At 39.7% G+C, this 21264-nt stretch overlaps 2 protein-coding genes across 7 annotated transcripts; one reads left to right on the top strand and one right to left on the bottom strand.

Annotated features, from left to right (window-relative positions):
* The first annotated feature begins 16 nt into the window (after nucleotides 1-16).
* LOC135249246 (cytochrome c oxidase subunit 6A, mitochondrial-like) lies at nucleotides 17-4606 on the top strand. 5 transcript variants are annotated; one of them, XM_064324685.1, is made up of 5 exons: nucleotides 17-156; nucleotides 2442-2584; nucleotides 3476-3564; nucleotides 3868-4013; nucleotides 4377-4606. In XM_064324685.1, exons 3-5 carry the CDS (start codon nucleotides 3480-3482, stop codon nucleotides 4464-4466), a joined length of 321 nt encoding a protein of 106 aa, XP_064180755.1. In that variant the 5' UTR covers nucleotides 17-156; nucleotides 2442-2584; nucleotides 3476-3479; the 3' UTR covers nucleotides 4467-4606. The 5 variants fall into 5 exon arrangements, with proteins under 5 accessions (XP_064180755.1, XP_064180753.1, XP_064180751.1 ...); XM_064324683.1 differs by having other exon boundaries at nucleotides 2438-2584; XM_064324681.1 differs by having other exon boundaries at nucleotides 2382-2584.
* A 163-nt stretch (nucleotides 4607-4769) lies between these two features.
* LOC135249201 (transforming growth factor beta-1-induced transcript 1 protein-like) lies at nucleotides 4770-19330 on the bottom strand. 2 transcript variants are annotated; one of them, XM_064324579.1, is made up of 12 exons: nucleotides 19060-19330; nucleotides 16247-16297; nucleotides 14999-15168; nucleotides 11736-11797; nucleotides 11259-11395; nucleotides 10857-10986; nucleotides 10590-10674; nucleotides 8734-8919; nucleotides 7310-7483; nucleotides 6984-7065; nucleotides 6464-6612; nucleotides 4770-6269 (listed from the first exon to the last, which is right to left on the bottom strand). In XM_064324579.1, exons 1-12 carry the CDS (start codon nucleotides 19070-19072, stop codon nucleotides 6003-6005), a joined length of 1506 nt encoding a protein of 501 aa, XP_064180649.1. In that variant the 5' UTR covers nucleotides 19073-19330; the 3' UTR covers nucleotides 4770-6002. The 2 variants fall into 2 exon arrangements, with proteins under 2 accessions (XP_064180649.1, XP_064180650.1); XM_064324580.1 differs by lacking the exon at nucleotides 16247-16297 and having other exon boundaries at nucleotides 19060-19328.
* Nucleotides 19331-21264: the final 1934 nt, after the last annotated feature.

The raw sequence follows: 21264 nt of genomic DNA, 5'->3' as shown, positions 1-21264 counted from the left end.
TTCAGCAAAGATCAGTGTGCTGCATTTAACTAATATGTGAAGTGTTGCCATAATGAATCATAGCACAGACGTAGACTTCGATGTCGATTTTTAAAGAATTTTAAGATTTATACTACTTCTACTTGAATCTGAGTTACTTATTTTTTTATCCATCTGGTAAGCCTGGTCTGTGACATATGTACTTCTACTGAAAATGGCGGGAGAGTAGCAAAACTGGGTGATCTGATTGGTTTGGAACAAGAAACTGCGAATTTTTTGAAAATGGGACGTCAGTTATTGTCACTGGCCATTTCTGCCAGAGGGCCGTACGGCATTCAGGCCTTCAGGAAGGTACACCGCCAGCTGTATGACTCAGTAAACTGGTTTTAAAAATAAAACGAAATGAAAATACGCCATGATGGACCATTTTATACCATGTCTGATAAGTTTACTCAGTGAATCATCTAGCTCTTGCTAGACTAGTTCGCTACGTAAATTTGGCGTCTATCGATAGCTAACGATCGTTAGTCTACGAATGGATCACGTCGAGGCTATATTATTAGCTAGACTAGTTATATGTCAGAATTACCTATTCTTACGTCTTGCCGTTGTGAATGTTGATTTATATAAGTGTAAACTAGACACAGTGGGCCCAACGTTAACTTACAGACGCTTAACTAAATTTCATATCGGTGTGCTGAAGAACTATTTTTCTATTTAAAAAACAAATATTCAATTAAATCACAACGCGCAGTGAATTTAAAATTGGCAGCTAGTTATGGGTCAGTCCTCTTTGGTTACTTACCGTTAATATTTGAAATAATTGTTACAATGATGCCCTGAATTTGTTTAAATGCATAAATTTTAAAAATAACTAGCTGTACAGCCATTTGCGTCAAGCCTTAAAATATGGTCTACCGTTGTGCCCTCTGGAGGCCTCTTTTTTTCTTAGGATGAGGAATGGGAGGTTCATGAATAATTGGTTTGCATTTGTTCAAGGATTGGAAAGGGGATTGAGATTTGAATTTTCTCCGATCCTATAGCCTTTACGTTTTCGTATTTGTGTTTTTAAGTGTGGTTTTCTCGCAATAAATCCACAGTAAAGGCGCACAGTTTTATACGATCTGCAGGTTTGTTGTGATCAACTAAGGTTCTATGAATTATTTATGAATCTTATCTGTTTCTGATATCTTATTTTATCTGGTTCTTTTTGTTTTATGGAATGAATGAATAGTTTCAACAATCTGAACACATGTAGCACAACTACCTACCTTATTTTCTGTTGTACAAATAAATAGGTTAACACAAAGTTGTATACTCCTTTCTCGTGTGATGGGATACGTTCTTTTGCAGAGTTCTTTTTGGACTTAATGTCTTCGTCAAATTTTAATTTGGCTTTACAGCCTTTGGTTTGGTGCCCGATTAAATTTAGCATTTGCGAAGGGCAAAGTGTCCTTTCCATTAAAATGACTTAATTCACGCCCTGTTAGTCTTTTGACCATTTTATGGTCAGTAAATAATATTTCAGAGACTTCTAGAAGTTTATGACAACCGTGAAGTATGTGATCTAAAGCAAGAAAATATGCAACTCAAAGTCCAGTTTGCACAGCAAATTTGTGGACAGATGAACTTGATTGTGTTTATTCATAATTATAAACTAAATATCTGTTTCATTTATTTCCTTCAGAGGTTGTATGCACAATTCAAAATACTTCCAATAAGAACTCATATTAAATATAGGTTTTAACAAAATAGAATTTCGTAATACATAGTTTTGAGTTACCTATAGAGTACGTTCTTGCTTGCGAACCAAAATCTTAAATGCCCCAATACCAGCCAAAGCTGGCAGGTTGTCAGAAATGTCTCTGAATATCTAAAATATCAGTCAGTCCATGCCTGTCAGGGCCAATCATTTTCGTCATTTTCACGCTTACCCAGGCTTTTGTGTGTACCCCAGACAGTTTTTAGGTTGCTTGCTTCAATATTTAGATATTTGATACCTGTGGAGTTTGTGGAGTATGTTGAATGGGCTTCTATTGGATGGATGGGGGGGGGGGGGGGGGGGGTTGCCTACACGGTTATCAAATATCTAAATATTGAAGCAAGCAACCTAAAAACTGTCTGGGGTGCACACAAAAGCCCGGGTAGGTGTGAAAATGACCCCAGAAGTGTTATAAAGTGAAATTCCCCTTTAAACCCAGAAATTGTACTGTCACTTTAATGGTTACACATTTTACTTTCTCCAATATTAATAAAAGAACTGAGAATAATTGTATATACTAGCCTTATATATTAGCCATCTGTGCCTGTTGTAGTCAGACAAATGCACACAAGTAACAGGTTCACTCTCTCCCATCTCTCCCTCTCCCTCTCACTGCCTTTCCCCTCTGTCTCCTTCTCAGTTGTGTTTGACCATGCACTGAAACCAAATATAAACTGCAAGTTTCTTGGCTGACAGACAGATTTTAGTGGGGAGGAGCATTGCCGTTCAGTCCAGAAAGGTTTGAAGGACAAACAGACTGAGGTGAAGAACGAGAGAAAACCTGGAGACATACAGACAAACTTCAAAGAATATACAAAGGCCCAAAAATAAGATTGGATAGAGGTTGGTGTTGACTTGGTTTAAACTGTTAAGTGTTTTAATTTGAAACTTAATTCAGATGGGTAGTCTGTGTGGACAATTATGTTCATTTGTCTTTCGGGCTTGAAACTGTGCTTAGGTTGTCTGTGTTGTTTATCGACAGTTTGAAAGCAATACAGACAAGAAATATTTACCTTTAATTTGTCATTGTTGATTATTGTAGGTCTAGTTTAATAAATTAAATTACTTCATACACTATATTGTTGCAGTAAATTGCAATGGGTAAATTAAAGATGAATAATGTTGGTCTGACTAAAGATAGTGGAGCCAAATACCTTTGCAAGTCAATGCAAGAAAATGTAAAAGGGTGGAAGTATTGTAAGTATTTAAGTGCATTATGATAAAAATGTTTGGATAAAGACACAAATTCACCCATACTGTATAATAAAGTCCATTTTCCTTGGTCTATCCAAATGTTCGTTGACTTTTCTTGAAAACTCCAGGTAATGTTTAGCTGAACATAATGGTTTTCATGATGCATGTTTATGAATTCTGAGTATCTAAATTTTTTATGGGTTTGTGTTCTGTTTTTAAAAAAAGAATTATTTTATGCCTGTGGTCAGATCAACATTATTCATGTAAGTGGCTATGATGCCATGCGATGTGGAGCCACTTCTGTTCCAATTACTATGTATTGTGCTAAGTGACTGTTAACATTGTGATAGCTGATGTATCATGTAAAATGTCTGCTGTATATCACCCAGGTGAGTGCTACACATTGGTTGTGGTGGTTGAGGAGAGTTTCTCACATTCATCAGTGCTTTAAGAGCATGAGATGAAAGGTGCTAGATAAATGCAATTATTCATGTTTTTGTAACATTATATTATAAGCTTATCTTTTTTTCTACATTCAAGGAAAATGGCTCTGGTTTCCACAGCAACTTTGGCCCGCCGGGCCTTTGCTTCAGCTGCCGAGGGGGCCCATGCTGGCCATGGGGGTGGAGGTCTGTCTGAGTTTTCATTACAACGTTGTGACCATTTCTGCTGTGGTTTTCTCTTTTTCTTTGCGTCATTTCTGCATACCTCTGTGTTTTGCTTATGAAGCCCGGATTTATCATTGACTGAAGTGTATGAAAGTTGGCATCGTCTCTCGTCCTTAGTGGGGTGTTTATGCACTGCTGCACCCTGTGCAACCAGCCAGATTGGTAGAGGATTAACCCTTTCTCTGTCAAGGTCTGCTTTGTTTAATGTGCTTCAGTTACACCTACACATAAATGGGCTGTTTTGGGCATTATCTCTCACAACAGCGAAGACCTGGAAGATTCTGTCCTTTGTGGTGGCGCTGCCTGGCGTGGCTGTCTGCATGGTGAACGCCTGGATGAAGATGCAGCACGGCAGTCACGGTTCAGTCCACGAGTTCGTACCCTACCCTCACCTCCGCATCCGCACCAAGGTAATCCATGTACAGGATATGAACAGAGTCACGTCAGTATGTTTACACGTGGTTTATTTATCACAATATAGAATTATATTTTACTTGTGTATTTTTTTTTTTGTTTTTTTTTTTTTGTAAAATGATATGGAACTGGATAGGAGTATCATAGATACTTGTTCTAGAGTTTCTTGTGAGTGCTATTGGTTGGTATTAGCATTCAGCCCCTCTGTGTTGTTTTTATACTGAATGAACCTGTGCCTGCAGATCTGCTACCTACAATACACCTGGAATTGAGAGAGTACATAGTATAGAGCATGAAAGGGCTATATTGCTGCATATTAGTCTTAACTAATAAAACCTTTCTTTTCCTCATTCATACAGCCCTTCCCATGGGGAGATGGCAATCACAGTCTTTTCCACAACCCCCACACCAACGCACTCCCCACTGGCTATGAGAAGTCTCATCACTGAGCTCAGTGTTGCCACTTGTCCGGCTTATCATTCACTCTGTACAGTAGCTACTGCATAGTAGACTGTGAGCTGACTTTACCTACTGACTGCTTAATGTTGGTTTGTAAAATCTGAGAAATAAAGTCATGTTTTTACAGGAATGCCTTATTCTTAGATTTTTTTTAGTACACACTATCCCAGCATTGTATGCCTTGCAATTTCACACTAGTGTTATTCTATCACATTTTGATTGTTTGACCGATTTGTCTTGGGTATTCCCAAACAGTTAATTTATAGAAAAATGAAACCCAGTCTACACAGCAATAAAGTGAAAGGTAACATAGTTTATTCATCTTTGGTCAAAAAGGATAGACAATCACAACCAAAATAATGATAATATTCTTTGATAGGACTGCTGCACAGTGTAAGCGTAAAATAGACTAGATCTTCACTTTAAAATCTTTGGCAGGGTAAAAAAGTACAATATGGCTTTAAATGTGTCTTAAACGTCTTAGCTTTAAGCCGCCGCCTTTCTTTTTTTTACCAGCATATGGCTTTTTACATTAGAGCATACAACATATTTCTTAAATAAATCTTAAGTCTCACAGGTCTTATTCTTTCAAAAAAGACACAAACAGGAAAAGTTATTGAAAATGAATGCAGTAATAAGTGACAATAGCTTTAATTGCAAAGCAAAGCATATATATATATATATATATGTATGGTTGTGGTACATATGCAGACACAAGCACCTAAATCCCCAACAGGAATAGGAAATGGACATAATAAACAAATGGTCATCAAAGCAATCATATTCATACCTACTGACATCAATATAAATATTTTAAATATTGGTTTGAAACACACCATTCATCTTGTTCCTTACATGTTCTGTATAAATCATACATTTGCGAGAAAGAGAAATTAAGGGTATGCTACTCCACAGTGCATTAAAACTCAACAGGACAGAGAATGTGTTTGAGGAGATGAAATGTACAGTTGAAAAGAACTGTCTGTCAGGTAGCACTACTTGCCTTCTTAACTCAACTGTCCAGTCTATGTGTTAACTTCAGATGTACCTGATCTCACTTTTTTGCATTCCCTTTGCAAGTCCCTTTCTTTTGGTATACTTTTTTGGCACTTGTATTTGTAAAAGAATCCATTATACCCTCCGTTCACTGTCATGAATCCTCCCTACTCCACTAGTTCTGCTCCCCTTACATTACTGTCTAAGTCCTTCCATCCATATTGCCCATTTCTCTGTGTGTACCTACACTTGGAATACTTAAGAAGGTATATAGCATACTGTAAGCAGGCTGTCTATGACTCCCTCCTCCATTTTGAAGAACAGTTTGAGGATCTGTCCCTCATTCCTCAGCTCAGTGGTTCCCAAACCTTTTCAGTAAGGCCCCCCTTTGGTAATAGGAAATTTCTTAAAGCCCCCCCCCCCCCTCCCCTCCCCTCCCCCCACCATGACACAGACCCACAAACATGCCCTGGGCCTTTTTCCTTCAACCCTCACCGGGACCCCTCCACCCCCCTTTGGGAACCACTGTCTTATCCAAAGAGTTTGATGAAGCAGGTGTGACAGTATGGCTTGTTTTCCTGCTCCTTGAAACAGCCTTTGCTGAGGGGCTTCAGGCAAAAGTGGCAGACAAGGTGATGGGGGTGGAACTTGGCGCCCATGGCGGTGACACAGCGGCCTAGGATGGGCTGCTGGCAGGCGTGGCACACGCTGCCCCTGGACTGATGGTAGTGCGCCTCACACAGTGGCTGGCCTTCATGTTCAAAGAAACTTCCATTCACAAAAGGTGTGTAGCACTCCTGCAACAAAAGGGCCGATTAGAAGTGGTTAAGACCAGTAAAAAGTTCTAGACCTCACACATGAATAACTACATTCCCTGTGCAATTAAGACGAGGGGAATCCAGAGGCAGAGAATGGGAACCACATACTCTGTTATAAACACAGATATGAACCCAATCAATAAATGCATACACGGTCATAGACACTGACTCACTCTGCAGACAAAGCACTGTGGGTGCCAGAGGGAGTTAAGGGCGGAGATGTAGTTCTCCAGGATTGGCTGGGAACACCCTTGGCAGCGGGAGGCAAACAGGGAGAGGAAGCACTGCTGACAGTATTGCTGTCCCTCACGGTCATGGAAGCCTTGGAACAGAAATGCTCATGTGAAAGCTGTGATCAACTCTACACAATATACAATGTAACAATATATCAGACAATATGTCAGTAAGTAATATATAAACCAAATCAGCAGGTATTAAATGCAAGACACACATGCTTCTCCTAGCCACTCTTGCCACTACGCACAGTTAAGTGCTCATCCAGGTTGGCACTGTAACAAAATAATATTCATAGAGATACAGGATCTATCTAAGCACTGGAATATTATACAGCACTATCAATATATGGATGCGAACAGACTGGCTGGTGGATGCTGAACTGTGTGAAACAATGGAGCTTAAGTGTCTGCCAGGCAGTAGTCAGCATTCTATGGCTCAAACAGGAAGTGTTCTCACCTTCCTCTCCAAAGGCCCGCCCACACTTTACACAGGAAAAACACTCTGGGTGCCAATTCTTGTCCAGGGCAGTGACCATTTTCTACAAGGGAAAGAGAGATGGGATCTTAGAACAGCGATACTTAAAACGGTCATACATACTGCAGTGGGCTAACTGACAGGTAGTTGGATACTGTGCATACTTATTGGACTGAGTGAAAGAGAAGGAAAATTGACAAAAAACGTGTACTATACATTGTTCCACATGCTGCCATACTTACATATGAACATGTTTTAACAGACTCAGGTAAAAACACACAAGTACTGAAGAAGGCGCACTGACTCACGTTGAGAATGGGCTTGTTGCATTGGGCACAGTGTGGGGAGTACAGGGAGAAGTAGTCTGACTCGCAGTACGGTCTTCCATCCTTCTCAAAGAAGTTCTGGTTTCCAAGCTCAGCCTCACACTCAGTGCACACAAAGTGCTCTGGGTGCCACACTCGACCCAGAGCAGTGACCACCTAGACATGAGGGGAGGAGAGATTCATTACCTCAACACCAAGTGTTCAGGTACAATGTGAAACCAACATAATTTTTCTTAATTTTCCTATCTATATATAGCTAAGCAAACCAAACAGATTCATTAGGAATTCATTTTTAAAAGCATACAAGTTTAAATATTCCTGGTCTGAAATGAAAGTAATTCATTCACAAAATATAGTTTGACAATGAAAAGAACTATCATTTCTACATGGTGAAAACGAAGTGTATTAAAAATATCATTAAATAAAAGCTGACAACGTGCTACATTAACCACATGTTTGATTGCAAATCTAAAATTGTGGAGTACAGAGCCAAATCAAGAAAAAATATGTCTTTGTCCCAAACATGATGGAGCTCACTGTATATGTGGCATTCTAATCTGAATTTTATCAGCCTATGATAAGTTTGGCTTCAGGTATGTCCAGTGTATGCATTGTGCATTTATGTAAAGCCAATTATACATAACAGTACTTGCTACGAGGCAGCACCATGCTGCTATGCTGCACCTATACCTTTCCTGTCATCAAAGTTCTGTGTTTTAATAAGCTAACAGTAGGGCCACCTGAGTAGCATAAAGAGTTGAGGCTCTTGAGCATAGCACAGTGATGTGCTACATGATTTGAATCAAATCCAGATTGTGCCAGTGCTGCCGGTGGTTAGTATTTCAATGATGAATAATTGGCCATAATGTTGCCTAAAGTTCTAGTTAGCAGAGTTCTCCCAGCCTAATCAATCCATAGCAACTCCCCTAGGCAATCAAGCATCTACAGTATGCCTGGATTAGACTGTTTCTGTTGGACAGTCTGCTGGGACACCTGGAGGAGAACACAGCAGCTACTGACAACATGCATTTTAGAAGACACACATGCCGATTTCCACTCTCCCAAACTAATGGAAGCCATTTCTATAACTGGGAACTTAGGGTGAAAATGATATTTTCACACACACAAAAAAATACTAATAAACAGCAGACATCAGAATGGAGTATCACACTAAAAAGACCTGCATGGATTCAGAATGAGGAAAACAAGTTATACTGCTCTCCTGCACCATGTCAGCCAGATGTTGCTCACCTTGTGAAACTGACCCAAGGGTGAAATTCACACTTATACACATTCACTTCACTTCTTCCAATTCATGTTATCAGTGCTGAACACAGTTTATGTGGGCACACTTCAGAGACAAATGCCACATATCATTGGTGTTTACACACAACATAGTTCACTACCTGCCCAACTACTGGCTTCTGACAGGCAGAGCAGTTTCCCTTGGAGGAGGTGGGAACTCCCTGTCTGCTCAGATCAGATTGGAGGAGCCCCAGCATGCTATCCAAGGAGCCACCAGAAGAGGCCTGTGGAGGTGGGGCTTGCTGCCGCGGCGACGTAACCACTGGCTGACTGACAGGAGGAGCCGGCTAGTCAGAGAAGCATAAAACATAAATTGGAGTCAGATTTATGCAAAAGGTGTTTCAATAAATGGAATATGCAATGCATTGTGTTTTTTTAGATTCATGAACAGGCATATATATCAGGTAGACCTATAAACATCAGGATTGCTTCACTCAATGTGACAGCAAAAGTCACAAAAGAATATAAAATGCAGAGAGATGGACATTTTTGTTGATGTCAATATACTTCTTTACCATTTGTAATATTGCTCTGCCAGTAGTGTTTTGTGTCACCATACTACTAAATTTTACATACAAGAAAGATTTTGCTGAATCCCAAAAATGCGCATACAGTGCAGTCCATAAATATTTGGACAGTGACACTATTTTTGTTGTTTTGCCTCTGTACTCCAGCACATTGGATTTGAAATGAAACAATAAATATGAGGTTAAAGTGCAGACTGTCACCTTTAATTAGAGCATATTTACATCCATTTAGTACTTGGTTGCGAGTACTTTGCATTCGATGACTGCTTGAAGTCTGCAACCCATAGACATCACTAGACACTGGGTACCTTCCCTGGTGATGCTCTGCCAGCCCTGTACAGCATCTATCTCCATTTCTGTGTTTGTATCAGGGGCCTTTTGTCTTATGTCTTGTCTTCAGCAAGTGAAATGCATATTTAGTTTGATTCAGATCAGGTCAGGCTTTGCCGGTCAAGATCATTTCACTTTTTAGTCCAGAAAAACTCCTTTAGCAGTTGCTTCAGCAGTATATTTGGGGTCATAGTCCTGCTGCAAGGTGAAGTGCCATCCAATGAGTTTTGAGGCCAAACATACTGCTAAAGCAACCAAGGAGTATATCAAGGGCAAAAAGTGAAAAGTCTTTTTATGACTAAGTCAATTACTTGTCCTGAATTCAAATGAACATTCGTTTTTCTTGCTGAAGAGAAGACAAAGGCAAAATACCCCAGGAGCAAACAGAAATTGAAGATGGCTGCAGTACAGGCCTGCCAGAGCACCACCAGGGGTGATACCCAGCATCTGGTGATGTCTATGAGTTGCAGACTTCAGGCAGTCATTGAATTAAAAGGATTTGCAACCAACTACTAAATGCAACAACTTTATTTCAGATTATGTTAATTTGTCCAATTGCTTTTGGCACCCTAAATTGGGGGGATATGCATTAAAAGGGATGTAATTGCTACACAGATCACCAAATATGGATGTAAATACCCTCACATTAGAGCTGACAGTCTACACCTTGATCTCATTTCAATTCAATTGTGCTGGAATACAATGTCTGGAGCCAAAACAACAAAAGTTATGTCCAAATACTTATGGACTGCACTCTAAATGGAAGCATCCGACAGCACTTACTAGAATACCTGAAACAGTCTACTTTAAAAAAAAATTTTCATACTTATTTGTGACCAATGAATGCACAAACATCATGGCAACTGCCTTCATCAGTGTGCTTGACCATGTCAGAGACAATGCGAAAGATCACAACCATTGCAACTCAACAAATTTAGATTTTTGGTTTAAATCTGACCTGGTGGTAGTCTGAAAAAGACAGTACGGCAAGAGATAGTTCTTGCGTGTAGAAAAAGTGATTTAGAAAGGCAGTTAAAATAGAAGGGATAAAAAGACCTATGAAGAGAAAAATACTTCCAGCCAGAGGGAAGGGAACTCACTGAGCTCTGGACTCTGAAGTCTGAGAGGGATGCCATGAGTTTGTCTAACTCCAGAGTAGCTGAGGTGGCTGAAGGCTTCCCTGAGCTAAGAAAGAGAGGTTGCATTAAGCGTACTCACTGGGAGGCCAAGCACTATATATTTATACTCACACTGAGGGATAGGGTTAATACAACGCATATATTTTGACTAAAACAATCGTACTGAATAACACTGGTCGTGGATGTTCAGTTCATACAATTATGCATAGTGCACTCAGACTGCTGTACCCAGAGGTGGTGGAGGGGGATGCTGCCTTGTCTTTGCCGCCTGTCTCCTCGCGACCCCTAGAGCCCTGGAATTCCTTCAGTTTCTCCCCTTCATCGTTTTTACTGGTGGGAAACTGAGCAAGAATCTCATCTGACAGACAGGGATTGAGGAATACATTTGCAAAACTGTGATGGACAGACATCTACTTGCATAAGCAGGTAGTGCACACAGAAAAAATATATATCAATATTCATGGCTATACATAACACAGAGCACTCAGTACATACATAAAAATATATATCTCCAGTAACAGACATGCCACATGCAGTAAAACATAATTGAAACGGAAAGTTAGAATCCAGAGATTTACAGACAGAAGACACACCACGCAACAGTTCAGACCCACACAGTCCAGCCCTAACCTGTGATGTTAAATTGGGTGGCATTGAGCTCTTGCAGTAAGTGGTCCAGCTCACTAAGCCCGCCCCCTAAAACAGAAGAGGAGGAGAAGGCCGGGGGAGGGTCAGGGGAGCGAGGTGAGCGGGGCTTGCACACTGTACTGAGAGAGAGAAAGAGGAAAGAAAGGATGTTACTACTGTATTCCAAACTGAGAAAAAGAGGTTTAATACTGCACTGTGTAAGTTGACAGACAAAACACTGCTGTCAATTCCACTGTACTGAAAGAGGAAGTTAATGCAAGGTACAGAGAGATACACAATCTAACACAGGCACCACCAACATATACAGATGAAGACAAACAGATGAGAGTACTCTGTGATGCAGTGCAGTTACAGCATCAGTGGAGCGTTACATGGAGGCCCATTGGTCTACACACACTTGTTTAGTTTCAGAAATTCCCATAGAATCAACAAGAGCAGAATAATGCCGACAGGTGCTACCTGTACAGTTTGTCAGTGTCGGGGTTCTGGGAGCCATTGGATTTCATTGCAGCAGATACAGTCTACACAGAGAGAGAAACGGGGCAAATAGGAAGATGGAGAGAGAAGACAGGATAAATGACAAACCAGATCAATCAAATATACAGTGAGCTCCATAATGTTTGGGACAAAGGCATCATTTTTCTTTATTTGGCTCTGTGCTCAACATTTTGAAATGTGTAATCTAACAATTCACATATGGATAAAATGCACATTCTCAGCTTTTTTTAAAGAGTATTTTATACACTTTGGTTTGACCATGCACTTTTTATACATAGCCCCCCATAGCCCCCCCCCCCCCCCCCCACTTTAGGGCACCATAATGTTTGGGACATACTAACGTTATGAAAATGAAAGTATTCATGTTTAGTACTTTGCCACATATCCTTTGCATTCAATGACTGCTTGAAGTCTGTGACTCGTAGACATCACCAGGTGCTGTGTATCATCTCTGGTGATGCTCTGTCAGGCCTGTACTGCAAGTTTTATCTTCAGCATATGAAACGCATTTTCAAGTGGGTTCAGATCAGGTGAATGACTTGGTCAGGCAAGAATTTTCCAGTTTTTGGCTTTGAAAAACTCCTTTGTTGCTTTAGTATGGTCGTTTTATGATATCTACTCCTATATCCTGAAGAGCGTTCTTAATCTGTTCAACAGCTGAAAAGGGGCTTTTCCTCACAATTAAAAGTATTCTTTGGTCATCCACTACAGTGGTCGTACATGTTCTAGCAGGTTGTTTGATATTGCTGAGCTCATCAATGCGTTCTTGCTTCCTAACAATGTATCAAACAGTTTCTTTTGACACGCCCAATGTTTTGGCTATGTCTCTGATTGATTTATTCAGATTTTTCAAAATCATGATGACCTGCTTTACAAGCATCAACGCTTACTTGGTCCTCATGTTGAAAGACAACAGCAGCAAAGTAAGTTGTAAATTCCAAACCTAGAATCATTCTAGGCCTTTTGATTTCTTTCTAGTGCATGTACTTAATGATTCCAAGACACACAGCTGACCAAGAAACAGCTGAGTAGCCAATTGTCCAATTACTTTTGCTCCCCTAAAACGAGGGGACTACATATAAAAAGGGCTATAATTCCCACATGGATCACTTGATGTGGATGTAAATATCCTCAAAGTACAGCTGACAGTCTGCACTTTAACCTCATATTCATTGTTTTATTTCAAATACAATGCACTGTACAGAGTCAAAACAACAAAAATGGTGTCACTGCTCAAATACTTTTGCATTTAAGTGTATATCTAAAGGGACACTAACTACTTAAAGTGACAATCTCGAAGATTTCAGTTTCGTTCTCTATGGCGGTGCCAATGGCGAGAAGCGGTAATTGCAGGTGTGTTTTTGGACCTCACTTCCCATAGATCCAACCGGGTCCAACCAGTGTCACCTGTGTGACGTCAGTCAGTTGGCACGCCAACTATAACACTTACTATTTACTGAATAAAAAACGGTTGTTATAAAAGTAACGTTATGTACATACTCATTCGTTGCCTAACATTAGGCTAACTCAAGATGTCTTTACACTGCCGAGCCGGGTTAAAATGCCGTAGCAAACCTGGGGTAGAATTAGTGATGATCAATTTCTGCAAACGTTCTTTTTCCACCTTTTGCCTGGTATGAACATCTTTACACTGCAGAGAAGAATATGCGGGATTCGCTGTGGCTCGTGCAATTATGTATCTCGTGCACAATAAGCAGTCTTTTTCGTGAATGATTGTTGTGTGGTATTTTTGAAACAACTGCCTTGCAAAATGTTACCCCTGGTGTTTCTGGTTTTGCTAGCTAAAACTGTTCGAGAATAAAGCTGAGCTGGGTGTTAGATTAGCAATCAGAACAAGAAGAATAAAACAAAAACAAAGGAGATTTCATCAAAAAGGGCATCAAGGCTGAAGGAACATATGAGGAAGCGTAATAAAATAATAATGCTAATCCATACTGCCGTATTCTTTTATTTAGTTTTCTCCTGCATGACGTTTTCAGAAATCAGACCCGGCTCTGCTCCACATACCCCGGCTTTATTCCGATCATTATAATATATTGATGAACTCGATGGCAATGTAAATAACGGTAACGTTAAGGCCAGTTCAATGATCAATGATTTGCAACGAGGCGAAACGGTTTTAGAATGTTGCAGAGAAAATTGCAGTGGTGTGAACTGGCTAGTAGCAGAGTCGTTGCCTGCCCTGAGGTTTTAAAAGACTGTCCTTGTCAAATCGCCAAGTGCAGTTTTAGAACGTTTACAATCAGACGTCTTGGAATTTTGCAAGTTGCACCCAGTCTCGTTGCGAATCATTGATCTGAACGGGCCTTAAGTTAGCTACACTGCAAAGTTGCAACAAGGTAGCATTGCATTCGAGAGAAGGTTTGCAAGGTCGGTACCGGTCGGTAGCGTTAGCTAGCGTTTTTTTTCTAATTGTTAGCCGACATTAGATTGTGTTAATTAAATTTGCTAGCTAACTAACGCAACGTTGCCTGATATGAGAGATGGATACTGTGCGCAACGTTGTCTAAACTAATGTTGTCTTTCTTGACATGGTCCGGTAGCTAGCGTTAGCTGTGCAAATAGCTATGTAATTTAGTAAAGTTACATTGTCATTAAACGTAATACGAAATATACATCAACAAATAATATGATCTCTCATGTTACACAAAAACTTTTTAGGGTTCCATAACTCCCCCAACCCCCCCTTTCTCTGTTATTGTAACGCATGCAGACACCGGAAAAAACAGTACGCCACTCACACACAAGTGAGTTGAAGAGCGAGCCTGTTGCGTTAGTTCCGCCTACCCTCTCTGGCGGACCAACCACTGATGGGTGATGAAAAACGCGTCACTAACTATGCGCCGCTTGTGATTTTTTCCTGGGAATGTCGCCACAGACACCAAGTTATTTAATCATGAATTATGATAATAATAATAGTATAAATTAATATAAAAATAGGCTCAATCACCATTGTGTTACCCAATGCAGCGATAGATAGTGACTTAAAAGACATTTATTTTAATGAAAATCTTCGAGATTATTACTTTAACATGAATAGCAGATTTAAATGACTGTTTTAAAATAAACAACAATACTCCACACAACTGAGTCAAACTTAATTAGGAACCTAACATGGATGAAAACCAGCACACAGCAGGTGCCCCAGTCACCAGGCTAGGATAAGAATACAACATCTCTCTCATATCCAATTTTGCACTCACTTGTTGAGGGGTGTAGGCTGGGGGTGGTGGCCGAGTCTGGATAGAGTCCTGGTCGTTGGGGGGCCCAGGATCTGGGGGACTCGCTGATGCAGCAGGGGGGTCAGAAGTGAGGAGGACAGGACGTCTGGCCAGGGGAGAAGTGGAGTTCTCCAAATCAGCTAAGAGAGCATCTGCAGGGAAACAAGTTTGAAGTGTGTAGGAGAGGGGAGGAAGGGAGGAATGAAAAGAGAAATTGAAGTACACTCTCAAGATGCAGAAGAACTTCTGAGATACAATCACATTGGCAATGGAGATAATTCAGAATTCTGAAATGTTTGTAACATCGAAGGTGACATCAGAATACACACATTAAAAAAGCAATTTGAAAAAATGTACAAAAATTCTTACATCCATTACCGTTGTCTTACTTTTAAATTGGTTACTCTCATTTGGAGCTATAAACCTTAGTTTAGATGAATCAATAATTAAAGCAGCAGTAACTGGGATCTCATTTGAATATTGTTTTTCTTGCAATATCAGCTTTCTGAATGACACATCTCCTTTTCCATAACCCTCTTAGTTTGACTTCTTGCACACTGTTAGATTTTGCTGTGGCGCTTCTTTATATCAGAAATGTTTTAGTTTTCCACATAATATTCTTTAGAAATTATGCTTAGACGTGCCCTTTTGTCTATTTTTGATAACATATTGTGTTTTCACCATTCAGATGAGGCTCCTTATTGTTTAATGTTTGCCTGTTTTGCATCAGTTATGATGAAGTGCTTGATAAGGCACATGCTACATCAGGTTTCATACTGCATAAAAGTGACCAGTCAGTCCATAATTCATGGTTCCAGATTTTGGATATCTCTGAGATTCTCAGCTTTAATTTTCTGTGGTGTTCTGTGACAAATAGTTCTGAAAGCTGTTACATGCTGTATTGGATAAATTATACAACTTATACCTGTGTTTTAATACTTCCATTAATTAAGAGATTGGTTGGTATGAAAGCCAGTATACAAGGGGCTTTCATTGACTATGGTTGAGAATCCCAGTTCAACTGTATTAACATTTAAACTAAATGCAGAGAGAATGGAGGTTTCGTGGGACACTAACATTAATATAGAATTGTAAAGAGGACCATATACAACAGAAACTGAAAATTCAAACAGAAAGACATATGGACATAAGAAAGCAAAGAAAGGATATGCAGTGATGAATGAAGGAACAAAGATGAAAGGACTGAAAGTCACACTGACAATTACATACCAAACACAACAATACGAGGACTGAGAGGGGAGTAAGGAGGGTCAGGCAATCCTACAAAGAGACAGACAGACTCAGTGACCAATCCCAGGCAAGGCAAGCCACCAGCCAACCAACTGCAGAATAGAAGACACAGTAAAGCCAATTGAATAAAAAAGAATAAGGACTGACTGCAGCTCAAAGGCATGCAGGGGTTCACATTAGGACAGGTCAGTGGGGGATTTTTTGGGACTACAAATCACATTGGAGACAGACGCATATACAAATCTCAAGTTGCGTATAACCAGCTGCAGGGTTCAAGCAAAAGTGACAGACACAAACAAGCAGACAATAAGAAAGGAGCTGAAGCAATCTACTTGTGTGCTTATAGTGTTAATTGAGGGACTGGGATTATACTGGTAGTGAACAGAAAATAGAAACAAAAGAGTTAAGGTTCTGATGGTTCCATAATAATGTGGCCAAATTTAAATGGTACAGGGGGCAGTGTAGTATATTGGTTAGGGAACTGGGCTTGAAACTCAAAGGTTGTGGTTGCATTCCCTGATGGTGTTCTGCTGTTGTGACCTTGAGCAAGGTACTTAACCTGCATACCTTCAATTAAATACCCAGTTGTTTGAACTGAACAAATGTAAAAATATAATCTGGTCAAATTGCTCTGGTTAAGAGTGGCTGCTAAATGTTGTAATGGCTTTCGGGCACTCACACCCTTGGAAGGCAAGGCAATATCAATCATCACTTAACGAGACAGAATGATCATTTTCACTTCATGTTTACTTTCCCATAGAGAGGCGTGTCTCTAAAGATGGCACTGTCCTAATCCACAGAACATATGTAGTCACCCAGTAGTTTTCAGAACATGATATTGCGTAATCCACGTCATGGCCTTCTCAGCCACCAGATCTGAAACCAATCAAGTATTTATAGGATGTTCTGAAACAACCAAGACATCATTTTATAATCAACTAAGTATGAGCTGGCAGAGTTTCTCTTTGTGTTGTATTTTTCCAGGTGATGCTATAGGTGCCTCTACACCATGATGCATACAAGCCATACAGGCAGGGAATGACTGCCGGAATCCAAAATAAATTACCTGACATCAGTGTTTCCATTTTTTCATTACCTGTAACATTGTTTATATTACTGTAAAATAAAAACATTGTATCTGTTCAATACAGGAAGTTGTACTGCATAAAGAAGGACAGGAAGGACAGACATTGTGTCTGGCTACTGATAGAGACTTCCTATTCTACACCAAGTGTCACTCACTGTATCTTGATCATGTTAATAACACAGTGTATTTTTCCAGGAAACAAGCATCAATGTCAGACTTAATGCTGTCTACAGCGAGCGTGCGTTTATGTGCATAACTTTTCAACACACGTTTTTTTCTAATTTTAGATACTGGTTGCTTCCTTGTCCATTGTGTGTAGAAATACTCTTTCAGACTTATGTAGAGCTACGATCATTGGACAAGTATTTCTACCCACAATGATTCACATTACCTCAGATGTTAACATTTGCTCCCTTTCACACACACGCACACACACCACACAAAGTGCACTGTTCATATAAGGATGGGAACTTTCTGTCAATGGGAATTATGACCATATTTAGAGGTGTCTGCAACTGTTTAATTTGGCTCCTTCGCAATAACTTTCAAACATCCAAACCTTTGCAGGAATGCAAACAATTTCACTAAAAAGGCTAAAAAGGACATAAAAATGCACACTCCTGAACCATCAGACATTGACATTTATTCTCATTATTTATAAACTCTGTTAAGCTGCATTCACTAACCCTTAACACATACACCCACACAGACAGAACCTTGGACACTAATGAAAGTCACATTTCCCTGTTCCATGAGTAACCAAACTCTCTCTTTCTCTACAAAACACAGGATCTATGCATCGACACATTCATATTCTGTTGCACTTGAAAGCATTAACATTCTTCAGTTGAAGTTAAACAGCATACGGGAAGTCATTAAATACATGCATCCATAAAACTGTACTTCTGTATATGATGGCAAGAATGAGGTGTGAATTTAGGGGTGAGTTTGTGGAATGAACACAAAATTGTCACTCCATATTTGTCTTTTTGAAATAGAAAACACAATAAAACTGTGCTCTGACTCATCATACTCAACATATGTATATTTAAGAGTATATTGAGGTAGAAAATGATGAAAAATAGTAAGTGCAGTTTTAACATAAGTGCAGAGAATAAATAGGAGCATACAAAAAAGACAGGCTACAAACCAATCTATGCATAAACCTTTCTATACTAACCAAATTCACCTGGTGAGCTATTGGCCTTTCTAATCATTCATTTGTCTATACCCAGTTGGAGAACTTTCAGAATATAAGTACGAGTTTATTACATAAGACTGATTACCATTAATGTCACAGCCAAAACTTTCAAAACCAGGTATAACTACTGAATAAGGTTAGTTGTTTTTTGTGTGCCCATAAAAATGTAGTTTCCCTCAACCCCCATCCCCCAATAAAAAATGGGGGGGGGGGGGGGTTCATCCCCTAGTAGTCCGATTATTACTTCCTATGTATGAATTCCCTCCCTTGAAATCCCTGGTTTTAAAGTTTGAGTTACGTAGGCAAAGTAACATAGTAAATGTATGTATCAAATAACTGAGAACAAAAATGGTTTTCTCATAAATGTAAAAATGTATCTTTTTCCATCGGGTTACTCCACCCCTTCCTCCCTTTCCCTCTCCCAGCCAAAATGGGTCCGTTAACTTGCGAGAGGAGGCATAGTTTCAAACGGTAGTAACATGGAAGAAAATTTATTATACATACCTAAATCGTCCATTGTAATTTTCAAATTACAGTTTATTCGTCTTGATGCGGTAATAGGCGTATAACAACATCAATCCTTATTAGGGTTACAATTGTAAGCCTGATAATTCTCTTTGATACATAGGAAAACGACCGTTGGACAGCGTTTGAAACCAAGGAAGTTTTACATAGCTTGCGCTCTCCGCAAAGTAGGGAAATAAAAAGGGCGTATTCTTTCTTTTTCCTTTACGATTCCCTCTCCCTCCCTGCACAATGTCAATCAGGACCACAGACCGGAGAAGGCGTTGTAGAATTACTGCGGTTACTCCCCCTCCCTCTGTGTCCTTCGCTTCCCAGGCAGATGACGTCACTACCTACATTCCTAGACCATATTTGGGATAGAAAATTGAGGATTTGCGGCGAACTCCTAACTCGGACGTGTAGCCTACAATGAAGCAACAAGGTTGTGCCACAGTTTACAGTAAACCGTTACCGCGTAGCATCCTCAGATAAACATTGCATTGAATCGTCTTATACCACATAATCTTAATTCTGAAACGAAAACAGAATGAATGTTAGGAAGTACACGGTATTGCGCACCATTACGGGAAACATTTAAAGTGCCGCTGCGCAGCTTTTAAATTAACATTCAAACTTGACATCACACAGGTCTTATCTACACTCAAATGAGTCAACCAATAATAAGGTTCTCAGACAAATAGTTACGTATGACTTCTCCCCCAAATAAATGGTATGTGTATGGGTCAAATAAATCTCTTAGCTACACTGTGTTCTGAGACTGATCCACTTACCTTTGTCACACTCTGTAAAAGGATTCTTTTAAATAACCTATGGATATATGGAAGGCAACCACACATACATTACCCAGAGATTATTGAGACAGAAGCACCCAAATAAGCAATGTTTATTTGACCTCATAGACCATGAACAGGCCAAAAAGACAATAAACACCAACAGACAGACAAAACAATAATATTATAACACTTCATAATTGATTAAAAGACTGTTTCTACACTTATGCTCTGTCTCTCAATATACTCTTTTGTATATTAATACAGTTCATTCGGGAATATTTCATACCCCATTGATTATTTCCATTTTTTCGGTATTGCGAAAAGGGAGGGGGGTTAATATTCTTGTTAATGAGAAATGTTGTCCATTTTTTTAAAGAATGTAGAGTGATTTATTTATTATTTATTTATTTTGCCTCACAATGTGTTACATGCATTGTGTTGGTGAAGGAGGAAAATATGTTAAAGCACTAAAATTTCAGCGTGTATCAGGACAAAATGTGTCAGGGTTGCCCTACATATCCCCTATCTGGGAATCAAACCTACACCCTCAGAATTAGGCTACATGCCCAGTTCCCAAAACATTATCTGTATAAATGCACCCACTCAAAACTGTGGGAACTGTGCAGACCATTGGAGTAAACTGAAGTCATGTCAACCAGCTTGAGATGATGTATACTTTATGACATGGCATATTATCCTGCTGAAAGTATCCATTTGAAAACAGAGTAGACTGTGGCTACTAAGGGATGCACATAGTCAGCAACAATGCTGAGGTATGCATTCAAATGATGCTAGGTATTTAGGGGCCTAATGTGGCCAAGAAAACATTTCCCACACCCTTACACCATGATCACCAGCCTGCACCACAGACACAACGTGGGATGGATCCATGGATTCATGCTGCTCATGCCAAATTTTGACCCTACCATCTGCATGTCACAGCAGAAATTGAGATTAGTCAGGCCAGGCAATGTCTTTCCAATCTTCAATCTGTAGCTCATCCATTTCAAGGTTCAGCACTTTGTGCTTTCAGAGATGCCCTTCTGTACCCTACTGTTGTAAACACCTGTTATTTGAGCATTTGTGGCCTTTCCGATAGCTTGAATGAATCTGACCATTCTCCTCCGACCTGTCTCATTAACAAGGTTTTTTCACCTAGAGAACTACCATTCACTAGATGTTTATTCTTTATCACACCATTCTCTGTAAAATCACGAGACTGTAGTGTATGAAAGTCCCAAATGCTAGAACCACCACGTCTGGCACCAACAATCATACTGTGGTCAAAGTCACTTAGATAATGCATCTTGCCAATTCTAATGTTTGTTTGAACAAAAAACTAAACTTCTTCATCATTTCAGCTTGCTTTATACATCAAATTGCAGTCACGTGATTTTCTGTTTGCTGGAGC

Source organism: Anguilla rostrata, chromosome 2 (assembly GCF_018555375.3).
Source record: "Anguilla rostrata isolate EN2019 chromosome 2, ASM1855537v3, whole genome shotgun sequence".
In the NCBI taxonomy this organism is placed as follows: domain Eukaryota; kingdom Metazoa; phylum Chordata; class Actinopteri; order Anguilliformes; family Anguillidae; genus Anguilla; species Anguilla rostrata.
The sequence above is the reverse complement of the archived record's forward strand: the minus strand, read 5'-3'. Positions and strand labels throughout refer to the sequence as shown.

Excerpts from the sequence above, each read along its gene's own strand:
- LOC135249246 (XM_064324685.1), top strand. The coding sequence starts at position 3,480 with ATGGCTCTGGTTTCCACAGCAACTTTGGCCCGCCGGGCCTTTGCTTCA. Across the intron at positions 3,565-3,867 it reads TGCTGGCCATGGGGGTGGAG|CGAAGACCTGGAAGATTCTG; the intron begins GTCTGTCTGAGT and ends CTCTCACAACAG. Across the intron at positions 4,014-4,376 it reads ACCTCCGCATCCGCACCAAG|CCCTTCCCATGGGGAGATGG; the intron begins GTAATCCATGTA and ends TCATTCATACAG.
- LOC135249201 (XM_064324579.1), bottom strand. Across the intron at positions 7,484-8,733 it reads AGAAGCCAGTAGTTGGGCAG|GTGGTCACTGCTCTGGGTCG; the intron begins GTAGTGAACTAT and ends CCTCATGTCTAG. Across the intron at positions 6,270-6,463 it reads CACAGTGCTTTGTCTGCAGA|GAGTGCTACACACCTTTTGT; the intron begins GTGAGTCAGTGT and ends CTTTTGTTGCAG.